This window comes from Ambystoma mexicanum, chromosome 13 (assembly GCF_040938575.1).
Source record: "Ambystoma mexicanum isolate Mex_15411 chromosome 13, UKY_AmexF1_1, whole genome shotgun sequence".
In the NCBI taxonomy this organism is placed as follows: domain Eukaryota; kingdom Metazoa; phylum Chordata; class Amphibia; order Caudata; family Ambystomatidae; genus Ambystoma; species Ambystoma mexicanum.
This window is the reverse complement of record NC_090938.1, coordinates 576947651-576966286: the sequence shown is the minus strand read 5'-3', so window position 1 is coordinate 576966286 and position 18636 is coordinate 576947651. Positions and strand designations below refer to the sequence as shown.

At 46.3% G+C, this 18636-nt stretch overlaps 1 protein-coding gene across 1 annotated transcript in view; it reads right to left on the bottom strand.

The window, feature by feature from the left end:
• Nucleotides 1–691: 691 nt before the first annotated feature.
• The window catches only part of GNGT2 (G protein subunit gamma transducin 2), a 40291-nt gene continuing 22346 nt past the window's right edge, over nucleotides 692–18636 (bottom strand). Inside the window, exon 3 of the mRNA XM_069634401.1 lies at nucleotides 692–3207. Within this exon, the coding sequence (XP_069490502.1) occupies nucleotides 3082–3207 (126 nt within the window). The 3' untranslated portion in view covers nucleotides 692–3081. The remainder of the gene's footprint in view (nucleotides 3208–18636) is intronic.

The following is an 18636-nucleotide window of genomic DNA, read 5'->3' as shown; positions in this document are numbered from 1 at the left end:
GTCCTTGTCGCTGGTTAATGGATGTATGTTTGCTCTCAAATCCTTTGGTCTGAATCAGACAATGTTGAAAGGCACAGTCCATGGCAGCTGGTAATACTTACTGGTGTTATGTATTGCTTGCTACCCTGCTTCACAGCACAAGTGTTTAAATGAGCCATACCCAATTTATCAACCCCAGAAGGGCTCCTCAGTTGGCCCTTGGGAGACTGGAGCATGTCAACTGCAGTGGATACATGGATCCCAGTGAATTATGTCCTGCAAGTAAACATGAGCTGTGTAGATGTGGGTGACTGGTGACCACCCATCTGTTTACGAAGATGACTGTAGGAGGAAGGTGCTGCAGAAAGTGTCACGTGTACTATAACTATTCTAATGAGTTGTGATTGCATTGTGTGTTCTCTGTTGCAGCAGCTGTAAGTAGGTCTGTGTATGTGTGATGGGCCCAAGAAGTGCTCAAGCATTCCATTGATGTATAGAGGCTTGTTTGAGTGTGGGAACAGATATCCCCCCCCCCCAATGGAACCCCCTAGTAGGTTAATCCTTAGACTGCAACCCTATGTCTGAGTGATTTCACTACATTTAGCTACTCCTGATTTTCTAGAGTTGACTCTGCAAAGAAAAGTTTCTTTTTGCCACCCTAACGATATCCAATGTAGATCAGAAGAAATGACTCAAAAATAAAACGGAGGCGTCCAATGCATCAACGACTTTATTAAACTCCTATTATTGTTTCCTTGGTTTCACACTTAAGCAGCAAAGGGGTTAATACTGCAATATGGTGCTCATTCAGCGTCGATCCTATCGGATGCTGGTATTGGTTCAGGAAGAAACAGTTATACATTCAGGAGAACACTGTTATTCATTCAGTATGACGTTTTTAGTAGGGCAGGAGGATAGTATTAGTGGTTCCGGATTAAATTGTTAGTAGCCCAGGAAGCAATTGTCATGTGGTTCTGGAGGACATTGTTAGCAGCTCACAAGGATGTTGTTAGTGGTTCAGGATGACATTGTTAGTAGCGCAGGCGGATATTTTCATTGGTTAAGTAGGACGTTGTTATAACCTCAGCAGGATATGGTTAGTGGTTCAGAAATACATTGGTAGTAGCACAGGAGGATATTGTTAGTGTTTCAGAAGGACATTGTTAGAAGCTCAGGAGGATATTGTTGGTGGTTCAGGAGGTAATTTTTAGAAGCTTAGGAGGATATTGTGAGTGGTTCTGAACGACATTATTATAAGCTCAGGAGGATATTGTTAGTGGTTCAGGGGGTCATTTTTGGGATATTTTGAGTGGTTCTGAAGGACATTGTTAGAAGTTCGGGAGGATATTGCTAGTGGTTCAGGAGAACGCTGTTAGTAGTTCAGGAGAATACTTTTAGTGGTTCAGAAGGATATTGTTAGCTCAGGAGGCAATTGTTAGTGGTTCAGGGGGCATTGCTAGTGCAGGAGGAGATTGTTAGTGGTTCAGGGTGACATTGTTAGAGGTTTACGAGTATATTGTTAGTGGTTCAGGATGACATTGTTAGAAGCGTAGTAGGATATTGTTAGTGGTACAAGACGGCATTCTTTGAAGCTCAGGAGGATATTGTTAGAGCTTCAAAGGCAACATCGTTAGTAGCTCACGAGGATATTGTTAGTGGCTCAGTGGACACTGATAGAGGTCTTTGAGGACATTGCCAGCAGTTCAAGAGCACAGTTAGAGTTCCAGGAAAACATTCTTGGCAGTTCAGGAGGACATTATTAGAGGCCCACAAGAATGCTGTTAGTGGTTCAGGTGGAAGTTGATAGTAGCTCGTTAAGATCTTGTTATCCCGGGGGGAGATATTATCAGTTCAGGAGGACACCACTGTGAGCAGCACCTCAGGGCACTATTATCATTTCGGGGGGCACTGTCAGTAGTCCAGGAGCACTTTGATAGCTGTACAGGATAACATTGATAGAACATTGATAGAGATCAGCTGGGGTGGGGTTAGGTCATCATCAGTTCAGGGGGGCATCATCGATAGAAGTTTAAGAGGGCATTATTATCAGTTCAGGATGATCCTGGTAATGGTCCAGGCGGTCATTAATAGCTTTTCAGGAGAACATTGTTAGTAGCCTAGGAGAACACTGCTAGCTGGTTTGGAAGACATGTATTAGTGGTTTAGTATTGGTTGAGGGCGGACACCGTTAGTAGTTCAGAGGAATATTTTCAGCAGATCAGGAGTACATTGCTAGCCATTCTGGAAGACCTTGTAGTTTTCCGTTCAGGAGGGCATTGTAGATAGTTCAGAACAATACTGGTGCTGTTTTAGGATAATTCCGAGGCACATTGCTGACATTTCTTGAGATCGTATGTAGTGGGTGAGGCTAAAATTGTTATTGGTGCAGGAGGTTACCATTTTAGGGGGGTAATGTTAAGGATTGAAGAGGAAATTCCTACTGTAGCAATATAGTACAAATGTGTAAGCTCTGATAATATTATGGCTAGTCAGGGAGGGCCTTGTTAGGAGTTTAGGATGATATTGTTAGTGGATCAGGAGGACATTGTTTATGGGTGAAACTGGTCTTGTTACTGAGCACTGTTATTGGCACAGAAGAGTATTGTTACAGGCTCAGGAGGACATTGTTAGCTCCACGGGCGGACACCATTAGTGGTTGAGGACGACATTATTTGGAGTTGAGATGGATATTGTAAGAAGTTCAATAGGTCATGGTTATTGGCTAGAAAGGACATTATTACTAGTTTTAGTATTTCAGAAGTTCAATGTTATTGGTTCATCCGAACCCTGATAGCTCTGGAGGGGGGAGAATGTGTCCCTTTTCTGGTGGGGTAAACACCATAGTTGCCTGAGGCAGGAGGTTAGGCGAAACACATAAGGTGGTGCTTCTAATTCCTACATCACTATTTTCAATTTGTTTAGCATACAGACATAGCAAAAGTTCTTTTGTATTGTTTCATCGAGTTGCCAACTCTTGTGAGCTTGGGTTTCTCCACATTTGTCAATGAGATCTTCCATTTTGTAACTTTGCCCATGTTCAAAAGACCATGTCTACAAAGATAAATGCAGTTTGATTCTTTATTTGAAATTGATCCATTGGCGTCAACAGACAGAACAACCCCCCTTCTCTTTAAAGGGGTTCTTATCCTCGGGGATTCCTTTCAGGAGAGGATCATCTGCTGCCTGGGACTCCACATACTCTTTAATTTCTTTTGCACTTTTGGAGAGCTAAAAGAAAAAAAAAACAATAACATATGTACAAGTTAAATAGGCAATAAAGACTTTTTTAGGTTCATTGTGTAATATAAATGACTTGCTGACAATAAACCGCTTGAGATATACAGGCATAGTTATTCCTAGCGATTTAGGGGCCTACTTACTAGTGTGGTAAAAGGACAGCAACGGATTTGCCACCATGTTTACCCCACTGTCATTTTCCGAGGTTAGTATGAGGAAAGAACTCCGGCTATTGACAGGAGATATTTCCTCAAGACACATGAAGACCACACTGCAGGAGGAATTATCTCCTGCAGTAAATGCTCCAAACCCCAATGGAGCACAAAGGGATTCCAAAATGAAGACTAACACCGCCACTCATAATTTGCTGGATTTACCAGCAGAACTAGCGGCGCTTACAGAAAATGTGTTGCCATTTCCTCTGAAGCTAGTGCCATGCTTTAAAGGAAGCCCCTAGCATCGCACTAAACAGAGGTCTGACGCTGGGTGGGGCACGAATATCAAGTGCACCCTTGCACTATCAAAAATGTGCCATTATCTCAGGATTCCTGACATCATTGCCACCAACAATGTCTGTGGCAGCATGGCATTCCCTGGCACTGTCACGACTCTGCTAGCACATTAGGACACCGCTGATTGTTGCTTATCACGACACCTCCGGTAACAGGATGTTCAATGACACTATTCCCAAATCTGTCCTTGTGCCAGTACACCAGAGTTATTCTTAATGGTTCTATGTCATCTGGTCGAATTCAATTAATTGAATTCGAATTTTGTGGGTCGATTCTGCCAAAAATATATGCGGGGGGAGACCTCCCGCAACCCCCCTCATAGGCCCCCCATATTATTTATTACCCTAAACCCACCCCACACAAATATTTGCGGTAAAATGTGTTGGGAAAAATGTGATTAATTATTCTGCACAGTAATCTATGTATCCCATTATTAATAGCAATATCTCTGTTAACGGGGTATTCTAGAGCAACATTCTCAACTCTACTACTACAGTGTGGCCCTCTGGCATTATTTCCGATTATGTCACCATGTTATGACATCTTAACACTATGTCCTAATTCTGGCCTCTTATTATGACAACATGGTGCTATTAACCAGCCGCCTATCCTGTTATGACACCTGGGCATGATTTTCCAGCTCTACCATCCTTTTATGATACCACCAGTCGTTGCTAACATCACCATGATATGATATGATATGATATGGCATTTGTAACGTGCCTATACACAAGTGTTTCAAGGCGCGACGAGGCAGGGAGGGGGAACAAGGGGAAGACAGACAACGATCCTACTAGGCCAGGTGTCATTCAGATCGCGCAAGTGCAGGGGTAGGGGGAAGGGAAAAAGTGCAAGGGGAAGGGGAGGGGGGAAGTGCTGATCAGGGTAAGTAGAATAAAATAAATAAATAATAAATAAGTAGGGCCAGGTGGTGGCAAGTGCATGGTAAGTGCAGACAAGTGCTAGGAGGGGGGAGCTGTAAGGATGCAGAGACAGTCCTGCAGTGCAGGGGTTGCCAGGGAGGCAGTGCAAGTGGAGAGTGGCTGGGCCAAGGACCGAGGTCGGTGAGAGTGGCCCAGGTGCAGGTTCAGTGCAGTTTCAGTGAAGAATTTAGCAGGGGGGAGGGGGAGAGAAAGCAGAAGCAAAGAGGAAGGTTTTGAGGTGCTTCCGGAACCGAAGATGGTTCTCCTCAAGTTTCAGGGAGGCAGGAAGGCTGTTCCAGAGAGAGGCCCCTGCCGCAGAGAGAGATCTACTCCCAGCTCGTTGCTTCGAGAAGCGGCTCACCCTGAGGGAGTTGGAGACAGATGAGCAGAGGGCTCGGGAAGGAAGATATTTAGGAAGAAAGAGTTGAAGGTATTTAGGCCCCAGGCCCCAGAAGGCCTTGTGGACAATGCAGAGGGTTTTGAACTTAATCCTCGCAGCCACTGGGAGCCAGTGTAGAGATTTCAGTCCTGGAGAGATATGGTCCCTGGGCTTGAGGCCAAGGACAAGTCTCGCAGTCCTGTTCTGGATGAGTTGCAGAGGGCGGAGAGTGGAGGCAGGCAGATTAAGATAGAGGCTGTTACAGTAGTCCAGCTTCGAGAGAACCAGGGCTCTGGAGACCGTGAGCTTCTGGGGGAAGGAGAGGAAGGGAAGAATACCTATGAGGAGGTGCAGCTGGTAGTGTGATTTCTTAGAGACGTCAGATATATGAGGAGAGAAGGAGAGTGTTGAGTCGAAGATGACCCTGAGGTTTTTTGCCTTGCAAGTAGGAGCAGGAAGCGGGCCAAGAGAGGCTGGCCAGAGCACTGCAGGGAAGGAGGGAGTGGGTGTGCCGATGAGTAGAATCTCAGTCTTACTGGCATTAAGGCAGAGGTCATTGGCGGCACACCATTCCTGGATAGCAGACAGACAGTCGGAGATGAGGGAAGGAGAGGAGGAGGCCGAGGGTAGCCTGAAAATGAGCTGGGTATCGTCCGCATAGCACTGAAAGTTGGGGCAGAGAGTGGCAATGCGGTGGGCAAGGAGTGCCAGATACTGGTTGAACAGCCAGGGAGAGAGATTAGATCCCTGGGGGACACCACAGGTAGAGAAAAAGATGTCAGAGAGGAAGGACCCCAGTTGGACCCTGGAGGGTCGATTGGAAAAGAAAGAGGTCAGCCACGCCAGAGCCTGACCAGTGGTACCCAGGTTATCACAGAGACGGTTGAGCAGGATGGCATGGTTGACAGTGTCAAATGCAGAAGAGAGATCGAGCAGAATGAGAACACAAGGAGTGCTGGAGTCGAGGTTCGAGAGTAGGTCCTCACGGATGTTCAGGAGAGCAGTTTCCGTGCTCCTGGCAGCTCTGAAGCCAGATTGATGGTCATGAAGACTACCAACAGATTCAGCATGGAGGTTAAGCTGGGAGATGGCCAGTTTCTCCAGGAGCTTGCCCAGGAAGGGAGTGATGGAGATTGAGCGATAGTTAGCCGGGCAGGAGGGGTCGGAAGAGGGTTTCTTAAGAAGAGGGTGCACAAGGGAGTGCTTAAGGGGGGATGGGAAGACTCCAGAGGTGAAGGAGTGGTTACAAAAGTCAGCCAAGGCAGGGGCCAGGGAGTCAATGTGGTCCTTGATAGTTTTGGAGGAGCAGGGGTGAACCTGTTTAGACAAGACTTTCATAGATCGGACTTGTCTGGAAACCTCGTCAACAGAAAAAAGGGGAAAGGCAGAGAAGGAGGGAGGAGGGGTGGCTGCAGAAGGGACAGAGGAAGAGCCAGGAAGAGATGGAGGGAGGTGATAGGAGGAGAGTGTGGACAGGATGTCCTGAGTTTTAGAGATGAAGTGAGAGGCCAGTGCAGTGCAGAGGGCCTGGGAGGGTATAGGTGAGGTAGAGACTGCAGCAGGGTTGGCAAGCTCCTTGCAGATTTTAAAGAGTTCGGCCGAGTTATTAGATGCAGAAGAGATGCAGGCTTGGATAAGGGCTCTCTTCTTGGTGAGAACGGAGAGACGGTATTGCCTTTGGAGCAGGCGGCAGGCCAGTTTGTCAGAGGATGTACATGAAGCACGCCATTTCCTCTCTGCCACCCTGCACTTGCGTTTTAGGGTGACGAGATCCGAGTCATACCAGGAGTTACATTTGGCTTTGGGCTTCAGGCGGATTCTCATGACAGGGGCAAGGATATCAAGAGTATCAGATATAGCAGAGTGGAGCGTGGAGAGGGCTGTGTCAGGGTGGGAGTCAGCCGAAGGGGGAGGGGGGCGAGAAGGTGGCAGCGAAAGCCTCAACTGACACGCGCTTCATGGGTCGGATGACCGAGAAGGTGGGTGGCAGTGATGAGGGTGGCTTTGCCCTTGGGGTTAGGGACGGCGAGGTGCGAGGATAGGAGAAAGTGATCACTCCAGAAGAGAGGAGTGGAGAGAGGGACGGAGAGGGGAAGGTCAGGAGAGATCAGAGCATCAAGAGTGTGCCCTGCAGAATGGGTAGGCCCAGACGGGAGAATAGAGAGTGAGAGAGAGTCGCAGAGGTCGCAAAAGAGTCCAGAGGGGGGACAGGAGGCATCCAGGTGGATGTTGAAATCCCCAAGGAAGAGGAGTTGAATGGTTGAGGCCAGGAGTGAGGAGGAGAGGTCAGCCCACTCAGAGAGGAAGGAGGAAATTCGACCAGGTGGCCGATAGATAGTAGCCACTGTAAGGGAATGGCTAGGAGAGAGAGAGAGTCGGCAGACAAGACACTCAAAAGAGGAGTAGGTCTCCGTAGGAGTGACAGTGGCAGGAATCCACTCAGGGAAGATAAGGGCCACACCCCCTCCTGCACGGTTGGGCCTGGGCACGGAGAGGATCTTGTAACCATCAGGTAGGAGTGTGTCAAAGCTGGTGACAGAGCTGGCCGTGAACCATGTCTCAGTGAGACCGAGGACATCCAGGTCCAGTTCCTCAAGAAGGCGACAGATATCAGAGGAATGTTTGATGGCAGAGCGAGAGTTAAGAGTAGCAAAGTGGAGAAGGTTGCCATCCTTGAAGGACTTCCGGGGAAGGGTACAGATCAGAGGTACGCCCTGCGGAGGTGTAGAAGAAGGAGGTGAAGAAGGAGCACAAGAGGGGGCAGGGAGGGAGGGTAGAGGCAAGGTAGCCAAGGACAGAGGAGGGGGGACAGTAGGAGAGGAAAGGAAGTTGATGAGGCGTGGGAAGCGTCTATCAAAGAGGTGAAGGTTGGCCTGAGGGCCTTGGACCAAGACGGTCCCATTAACGTAGACATTAATGATGGCCTTAGAGGAGCGGAAGGGGGCCAAAAGGACATCCCATCTCATGTTTCATCTGTGCCATCATGCTAGGATAGCCAATCAGTGCCAATAGCAAACTGGGACAAACACCCCACATTCAGGGCTCAAGTTGAGGGCACACGCGGGCGGACAGAGTCCTCCCACCTCTTTCAGGAGTCCCCCCGCTTTTTTCAGAGGGTACCTTGATATACTAATTTCTGGTGACGCCACATTCAATAGGTATGTTAATGAGTCCCCCCACTTTTCTTTTGGACTTGACCCCTGCCCATAATCGTGAATCACAGTTCTTAACTTTTTCTCAACAACCTGCCCTCAGATCCTGGCATTGAGGAACCACAATTGCTCTAACACTCTCGACCCGCATCCCAATTACTTAGGTTCACCCATTCAACAACTGTTGTGTCTCCCTGCTGCCACCCTGTACATAGTTTCTTTCTCTCTCTAATGCAGCAGGACCATCCTTGTTAATGTTAATGTTAATGTTAATGTTAAAGGACATTTGTACCACGCACTATCACCAACAAAGTGGTCCCCTGGCGCTCTGGCGGCTCTGAAAAAGGGGAGGAGAGGGGGTGGGTTAGTGGGAATAAGCTGGAAAAGTGCAAGAGAGCAGTGATGTGCTGTTGACAGCCTCAGCCCGGTGGGTCCGTTGGCTGGGCTTGGGGTGTTTTATGGTCCGTAGTCGTCGTGTGCTGTTGTGCAAGTCTATGGGCCTCAATACAACCCAGGTGGAAAACCATGGTGCTAATAGCACCATGGTCCATGCCGGTAACTTACTGACTCCGCCATGGAGAAAAGGGGAATTACCACCCCATTACAAGGTTGGCGGGGTGGTAATTCCCCCTTCCTCCATGGCCCTTCCCCATTCCCATTTTTGCCCCAATGGGAAGGTGCTAAGTACGGTGCGGTACCGTACTTAGCACCAAGGTCCCTTTGCGGGTTCCTAATTTAACGGCTGGTGTAGACCAGCCGTTAAGGTCGGGTCCCGCAAAGGGACCTCGTAATCAGGCGCTAATGGGTTAACGGCGCCGCAGCCTTTTATGGCGCTGTTAACCCATTAGCGCCAGGGTCGTAATTTGGCCCTATGTGTGGTTTGTTTTGTTGTTGCATTGTTGTGAAGTTTGTGCGGATTGCTGCGTTTTAGGCTTGTGGTTGTGTTTGGTTATAGTTTGAGAGGTGTATGTAGAGGGATGGAATTGTTAGTTGGTTGGTTAGTTGGCATTGCTGTCCTTGCAATTGTCGGATTCCATCTAGGTGCGGTACATGCTAACATGCTATCCATGTTAGAAATAAATATATATATACATATATTTGTAGTGTGAGTAAGGACTCACACTGTAAATATAAAACACTTTAAAAAAAATGCAACATGGGATGTCAAGGAAAGGAGAAAACATGATCCACCGCCCTGCAAGGACCTGCCGGGCAGTGCAGAGGAGTGCTACTCCTCACTGATGAGGCTGATGAGGCCCAACAAGGCTGAAACATTTCTGGGGATGCTTGTGGTCTCGTGCAGAGGGATGTGACCAAGCAGTTTGTGCTGGACTGTCCATTTCGGGGTGGTACCAAGCCTGATTTGCATGTGGTATTTCCACTTCTGTAATGGCTTGGCACGCGAAGAACGATGGTCGGGAGGGTTGCCCAGAGCAATGTCAGAGGTTAAGATTAATTCTAAGGGCACTTGTCTGCTCAAATTCTCGAACTCTTTCAGCCAAACCACAGAAAAGGTTTACATGTTTGAAGGACTTTGAGCCCGTGAAACCCACGTGCTATGAATATTCCTCAAACTGGTTCGACATTACTAATTCTAATGCACATTGGACAATTAACAATGGCCACAACTTGTAACTGCACTGGGCATTAAGACATTACATTGACCCACCTTGGCCAAAGCCCCAAACAAATCTATTGGGCAACCCTTTCGGGTACTGCCTTATTGTCTTCAAGCAGCAGGTTTGTAACTTGCTGTTCTCCAGTTGCTTTGTACTACAAATACATTGACCCCTCACCGTTGAGTATGCTGGCTTGGGCTGATGGGAATTGTAGTCTAACACATCTAGAGAGCCAAAGGTTGCAGACCCCTGGCATTTTGCGTCTGAGCATGCTTATCAGTTAAAACTTATCAGATTAAACCATCATCAATATTACCAGAGTGTTATTATGAAATGAGGAAACATGCATCCCTTTATACTGCACGCACGATGTCGCTGTGAAGAGTATAGGAAGGTACACCAATGTGCACAACTTCTGACATGCTATGTCACTGAAGCATGCTGATTTACTGGTATTTCATGAGGAAAGCCAATCCCACTACAGTAAAATGTCTCCTATAAGACCCTCAACGGGAATCAATGGTGCTTTAAACCCAAAGATGCCAGATAACCAGATGTTGGTATTCCATTTGGGCAAATAGCGGGGTCAGCAGAGCAACACGTCTGAGTAACAAAGCTCCCTGCGCATCTCCTCTGCCTTTAGGCACTTTGCTATCCGGAATCATTGCTACTCGGCTTTGAAACGTTATTATCTGGCATTATATTCACCTGAATGATACTACTACCAGCTATCACAGGTGCTGGATAACAGAGCATTCTGATTAGTGCAGTGCCGGATAAAGAGCTTCTGTTGTACCACTGATGTGGCCCTTTTGCAAAAATAGTGTTACATGAGGTGCAGTACGGCATTTAGACTGTTATGCATTACTTGAACCAAGGCTCATTTGAGTCTTAAAAGAAATTGCTGTGATGTTTTGCTGCGGTGGGCTGGTTAGCCAATCTGTCGGCGGAACGCATCTAGCACGTCGACAGATTGGCTAACCAGACCACCGGCCAGCAGGAATGGGGAATTACTCACCAGGCGCAACAACCCTTACACAGGACCATCAACCAATGCACTGCCTTGACAAAGACTACGGTCGAAACACGTGTTGGCTTCCCTCTCACATGCACCTAGCATCTTCTGCTGGGCCCTTTGGTTTATTTGTGTAACAACATTAAAACCTTCACTGATGACAAGTCAGGAGTTGCTCCATTATTTCAACAACCAAGAATCAAGTAATCCATGGCTACAACCATTGGTTAAAACCATCCACCAGCGCCTCTACTTAACAAAGTTTGCCAAATAAACTGTCTCGTGCCTGATAGTAAGCAACAGGAGGGTGCAGTGTTCCTGTAATCCGTGTGCCTTTGTGGTCAGGCAGAGTGGGGCCATGCGCATCTCAAGCCATCGTGGCGGTGCTGCTGATTGTACGCAAAGCTGGATGCGCCTAGCCCTGGAGGGAAGCCCTTAACATGGATCCTTTTCTACATTTTGGGAAGATGATAGCAGGTGGGAGATTCAGGTGTATCAGCAAAGAACAGGTTTTCTCTATCTTAAAGATACATTAAATCCACTGTCTGTCTAGTGTTTGTTCGTCATATACTTGATACTACTTTCATCATTGTCCTCTACATTAAATTGAACATGTTTAATTTGCTGTATTTGAAGATGTTTGCCGTTGTTGGTTATTGCTGCTGCTGAGAACTTTTTCTAAGTTGATTTTATATTTTGATGGAAATACCATTGTATTTGTTATGTGGCAATTAGTGTACATTTGAAAATTATAAATAAAGTTTAAATAAATAAATAATAGATACATATTGGGCCATTTTCAAATGAGTGGTGCACTAAATGAAACCGTAAAAGTGCCTTTACATTTTCATTTTGCTGTCCATCTCATTGTTGTGCCTTGCCAAGGCGACAGGTGGTGGCTTTGCTTCTCGGCTTTGCTTAGCTCATCCTTGAAAGAGCTGCCGGTTCTACGCCTGCATGCGATTTTGATGCAGGCATGAAACCAAAGAATTCCAATGGAATATCTATTGGTTTAGCACCTGCTAAAGACCAGGCGGTTCCGATGGAATCCATTATAAAACGCTGTATGCAAAGCATCAGGGGAGTTGCTAGGTCTGGAAAAGACCTGGGGCTAAGCTGATGTCGGAACTGTTGGGACTGGGGGCTAGCTAGTCTTTTGGCTGTAGCTCCTGAGATTCTATCCGGGGCTACAACCAAAAGATCAGGGGCTATAGCCCCCTTAGCACCCCCTAGCAACGCCCCTGCAAAGCATAATGTGCAGGCAGTGTTTGATTTCCTCACAAAGCTCAGAGCAAAAGTGAAGAGTAAAGGCGATTTCGACTTCATTTGCTCTTCACAATTTCACGTTGCCGTGTGAGTGTTGAAAATGGCATGCTGGGGACAAGCGACGCGTAAGTACAAACGTTGGTGGTCCCTGGCATGCAATTAGCCGTTGACAATTACGAATGTGCAACACGTATCGATAAGATGTTTGTGTATGTTATGGCACATGTCAGTATACTGTACAAAACACAGATTCTGCAACCCAGGTCCTTAGTTCGGCCGTAAGCAACGTGGGCAGATTTTGGAACAAATATATGTTCCCTATAAAATTGGGAATCAGCCTCTTTTTGTCTAAAAGTTTAGCTTTACACAAAGGAGAAATGCAAATTGGTTTACAAAAACAACCAATCTGTTAAGAAAAGATCCTTCAGAAAAACGAATGGTGCCTTTAAAGGAAATCAGTTTGTGACAGAAACAATGTGACTCTTCACACAAATGAACCATTTAGGACTTTAACAAATTGATTTTCTTTTTTTCTTTTTAAATGATGTAATTCTTAATAAAAGAATACAATTACTTCGTAACCAAATCAAATAAGTGTTCTGTGAAAAGAACACAAAACTTTTTTTAACAAAATCACGAATATGTTCTGAAAAAGAAAAAAAAAGAGGCGCTTCACTATTTACAAATTCAAATTGGCTGGAAAATAATCCCCCAATTTGCATTGTGCCAAAATAGCAAAGTTTTGAAAGATTTATCCTTTTTTAAAAATTGAATGCGGAAAGGCTGCAGAGACTGAATTATTTACCCATGGTACCGGCTGTACTTTACTGTGTATGTTTTTTGCTAATCACGTACGGATCAGGCACTGACCACCAGAAGGATATTTGGTGAGAGTCGCTGCTGCATATTCAGTGGTTTAAAATGTTCAGGTCTGTTTGAAAATGACCGGGACAACCTGATAAATCGAGCCGTTACCAAGCATTGCCTAGAAGAAGGCTCTGAAGGTTGAAACACGTGTCGGCTGTGTACTCTATAGATGTTGTCCAAGGGCACAACGCCCTTAATTATGTTGATGTATTAAAATATTTATCAATTGGTGCAGTGTGACAGTGTCTAATATTAAATTCTTGTCTTGTCGGGGTCCAGTTGGGCACAGGGACTCGGTTTTTCACTGTCACCCGCAGCAGATTTCGCGTTCTTTTTTGGAAGTAATCGTGATTACATATTGGTTAAAATGACAAGTGCAGTGGGTTTGTTCTCTAAGTGCCCAAAATAGATTCATTTGGAAATTGCAATGAAAAAAAAAGAAAAATGAGCATTTGCCCAGGCCCAAAATTCTACTCTGAGATTACAGGGACATTAAAGCCTGGAAAGTCCTTGTGTTATGTATTTTGTGTAAAAGGAAGCATATGCTGACATGTACTGTTTTTGTTACAAAGCACATAATTCAGCAAAATACGTTTCTGTCCCCTACCGACAATCCCATCATATCAGAATACTCCAGTCACTGATACAAACTGGACCCAGAGCTATCCATGGCTCTACTAGCTTCTGATTGCATATGATAGTATCCACTGCACATGACTGTAGTTATGTTTGTTTTGTACCAATTGGAAACCATTGATGGCAACAACATGAGATCGGACCTTTGTGGTTGACAACATTTTGGTAACCATAGTTTAGATTCTGAATCAAGAGGAGTTTCCTGTTTAGAACACTATTGAACAGTTTAGGACATTTATGTTATTTACTCTTTATCTACTTTTGTGTATTGTCCTCAAACCCTTTTTATATTCTGTTACTATCCCTTTTCTTCTTCCCTGTGCCTTATGTGTTGTATTCAATATGTATTGACCATTTGTTTTTAAACATGTGTGTGTTGAAGCCAGCGACTTCCGGCGATTTGGAATAATTAGATGGGACCCTTTGACCATTCCTCTGTATGAAACCATACCCTCATTTCCTCTCTTTTATTGGATTGATCTACTAGCTTCTGAACCAGTGACCCCAAGGTCGGCCATCTTGTCAGGGGTACCTACAGTCATTGATAACAATGCCTCTTGCCACAGAATCCCAGCAGCATGGGGGACCATCAATATCGCCTATTAGGATATACCTATTTATTGCAAATAATCTCTCTGGGAATAGTACAGTGCTTGGCACTATTGCCAACTGTGCCATCACGTCGGGGCATCCCTGGCCATTGCTGTTAACACAGCCTCTATGGCTGCACCATCACTCGCCCTGCAGTTGGAATCGAACTGTTCATGTCCCTGGGGCCACTGGACATTGCTGCTACTGCTAGAGAAACTGCCTCTTAGTGGTAACTTCAAAGCCCATAAGATCAGGACACCATTTGTCAGGCACGGTAAATGGGTCCATATCAAAGAGAGTCCAGGCAATGGTCCACACGGGAAGGGGCACACAACAGAGTTTAGATTTCCACCGTGATTCCCACCTCCATCTTATAAGTGCACTTTGTTTTACGCCTGCATGTGATTTTCATGCAGACGCAAAAGTAATGCAATCCTATGGATTCGGCCACCATTTAGCCCCTGCTAAAAGCAGGCAGATGCCATGGGAATCCATTAGGAAATCCCTTCCGCAAGGGCTAATTTGCTGGCAGTAATTTCTTGTTGACAAGACAGAGAGTAATAGTGAAGAGTAAAGGTGTTTAGCCCTGGTTTTACTCTGCACGTGAACACTCCCCTTTGCAAATATTTAAAATCGCATTCAGGGGATCAAACAGGACATCAGTGCTAATGCTGGCAGTCTCCTGCCTGCAAATGTCACGTTATAAAATGACACCCATAGTGTTAACATATGCCAGGCTATATATTGTAAGTTAGAATGCTCACTGCATCAGGCAACCCACAGGAACTACAACCATTGGAATGGCCATACTCACGACCCTGCATAACAACTAAAAAGACCCCCTTAGGTGAAGACACTGCCCATTTATGGTTCACACACTTTTAAAGCTTTACTTTTTCCAACTTTTGGTGCTTTCTTCTTGTAATGCTGTAATCAGTGGTAGAAGTGAGCGGGAACGGTCGGGAGTGGTTCTCCACTAATTTTTTACTGTTAACAGCTCCACTACTTTTTTCAACCATTTCCACCATTCTGGAACTGTTCTTTGTGAAGTTAAAGCACACAGGATATCAGTTATAGCTAAACTGAAATGAGTTTCAACTCAATTGGCTGTCAACCAGCAGGACTGCAAACCTTGAAAAATGTGTTGCACGTTGCTTTCTTCCTTCCTACTCTATCCCCCGTCAGAGTCACAGTTCCACTACCTTTTTGGTACTCCTCCATCACTGGCTGTAATAGCTTTATTCATCATCGCAGACTGGTTTTGCAGCACTTTTAAAGGTCAGAATTATCAACAAAACCATCGAAGGTACTTTCAGAACATTTCAGAATATTCCTGATATTCCTCAACGAGATTACTAAGAAATGAATGAATGCGAAATGTCCGAAGGAGAAAAAAACAAAAGTTATTTTACTGAAAATAACTTGGTTTTCTCTCCTTCGTGTCCTGCATCCCTTTGCAACGCTGGTTGCCTTCACTTGCGTGGATGGGTACCGGCACCGCAGGGTCCTCTTTTCTTCTTTTTTAAAACATGTTTTTTTTAGACGGGTGCGGGGGACACCCCCACTGACATTACAGTGAACAAGGGTGTGGGGGATACCCCCGCACACCATTGCTGCCCTTGTTCACTGTATTGCCACCTAATGGGCTCGTACAGCCGAAATTGGGTCAAATCTCCCATTCGTTGTTTTTTTTTCTTCGTTTTAATGTACGGATTCCTCCTCAACCTACAGATCACTTCTGCTTACCTACCACCTTCTTAACCATTTGCTTAGAAATACCTTTTGGTTTTCTTTTCGCTACTTTTTGTAACGTACTAGACTTTTTGGTGGCTTTTTGATGTGCTGTCTTACTTTTGTCAGAGGTGGCGGAATCATGTAGAGCTTGGGCCAGCTCGGTCTGGGTTCATGACCCAAGACAGACCTGCATTTCAAGCCACCTGAAAACAGAGCACCACCTGCCGGCTTATGGCCAGTAAAAAAATACCATTGAGAAAAAACAAAACTTGCCTAGCTGGAGAGATGGGGAGTGGTACAAGCAGCTTCTGCCTCGCGTCTTGTCCCACAGCCCACCCCCAGCACAGAACCTAGCTGCTAGGATCCCTGCAGCCCTGCTCCCATGTGCCAGTGCACTTCTTTGACCAGGAGTCCAGGAGAGCCGAGGACTGCTTCCAAGTACCATTCTCGCTCCTACTGTCATGTCCAGCTCTTCGTAGAACATCTCATTGGAGCCCTCCAACCTCATGGGCATCATTCCCATTGCAGGCCATCTTCAGATCCTCTACTTGCAGACCATGCTTCAGGAACTGACATCACCACCATAACTAAACCCTGACACCGGAGTTGACCACTGCACCCGCCTGCTAAAGGCTGTTCTTACTGGAGGCTTCTGATGTCTTGATTTGATGAAGAAGAGTGGCACATCTGAGAGAGCCACTATGCCTGCAGATCAAACTACTGACCAGGTTACCCCCAAAGAGTTGATCCAGTCCCCTGCAGGGAAAAAACCCTGGTTGAAGTCACACGGTACAGGCAGGAGAATTACTGAAGATCCTCAAGTGACAGATAACTGGGCGAAGACAGCATTAGCTGGATAGCAGGAACCATAGGATGGCAAGGAAGAGAGAATAAAGCTGCAGGCTATCAGGTACCCAGGATCAGGTCTTACAAGGAAGAGGACAAAACAAAGTAATGAATACAGAGGTATAGGCAAGGACAGGCACACACAGCAGAGCAGGAATCAGGAAAACACAGAGGAAATGCAGAGTGGAGCGGGGCTTACACTGAACAAGGTGCAAGTTGTCAGTGTTCTTCTTCAAGTATGAGCTCGCGTGGCTCTGCTCACCTGTGCTGCCTTCTCCAACCCGGAAACGGAAAGCCTTCATCTTGCATGTGGAAAGCTGTGCAACTAGGGCGCCATATTGGAAAAGCCAATGTCTCATCTCCGATCTGAGAGGTGATTAATGAATGAATGCCCCAGAAGGACCATCAGAACCAGTACTGGTGTATCCCCAGGTGAGTCTTGACACTGGCACGCCTGGACTATCTCAAACTCTTCTAGCCGCCTGGTTGTCATGACCCGGATGGTGAGACCAATCTGCAGGCAATGGGGGGAGCACAGCTGGAGGCATCTGGGTGATCAGGCACTAGAGCTGGACTACTGGTCCCAACATCCTGCGTAGCTAACACGTCAGAAGGTCTGTCGACACACAACAAATCTGGTGCCCATGAGGCTAGTGCCCGCGAGGCTGGAAGAACCACTAACATGGTAATAAAACATTCACGCTCCGGTGGCTCCAACACTGTGTAAGTAGCATTGCACTCTTTTGCTACGGAAGCCGTTCCTTTGAACCAATCTAGTGCCCAAGAGGCTGGTGCCCATGAGGCCAGAAGAACCCCCAACACAGTAAACATCCACGCTCCAGTGGTTCCTACACCGTGTAACTAGCATTGTACTCTCTTGCTACGGAAGCCCTTCCTTTGAACCAATCTAATTCCCGGGAGACTCGTGCCCATGAGGCCAGAAGAACCACTAACATGGTAATAAAACATTCACGCTCCGGTGGCTCCAACACTGTGTAAGTAGCTTTGCACTCTCTTGCTACGGAAGCCCTTCCTTCGACTACTTGGCTCCTGTTTTGCTGGACTCTCCTTGGATTACGATTTGGCAATGTTTGGGCACCCTAGGGACTCTGGATGACAACCATGGCTTCCCCCATATGGTATTGCAGTCAGAACTGGATTCTTCCTGGCTGGCACAGTGATCTTGTGGGCCTGGATCTGTGGTTCGATCCTGCTTCGATTAGCTGGCTTCTGCTTCTTTGGATTGTTTATCGAATGTGTGTTCTTAATCCTGCATTGTGGATTAGTTCCCATCCTCGTTCCACCCGGGGCGTGTCCCAGTGAACTCAGTGTGCCAGATTCTCAGAAAATGGTGCAAATGAAAGGAGCGGAGGGAGTGCGCTTGTTCAATTTGCGCTTTTTTCAGAAATGAGCAGCTCACGTTATTCACAAAGGTGACCTGAGCATTTCTGGATATGCTGTGCAGCCCCTTTGCATACATTAGTGTTGGAAGTGCACTTCTGACACTAATGTCGGACCAGCTCCAGCAACCAAGTGGTTGCTGGGAGTGCATTTCACTGAGACAGGGCGTTAAAGGACCCGTCTCTGTGAAATGACTAAAACAGCAATATAAAGCCTCTTTTACCCCCCGCTAGTGCATCCCTTCACTTGCGGCAAAATACGTTTTGAGAATCTGGCCCTTTGTTTCTTTTGGGGTCCATAGGACCCATTGGTTATTCCTGGTGAATGGACGGGGTGGGTCAACTAGGCTCTAGTCTCGGGCAATCCTGGTGGAGTGTGTGGTCAAGTAGGTCTTGTGCTCTTCTCTAGCATCTCTAAGGTAGAACAAGGAAGAAGGCGACTAGGGAGTGTGGAGGTACGTTAACCCGTGATTCATCCCT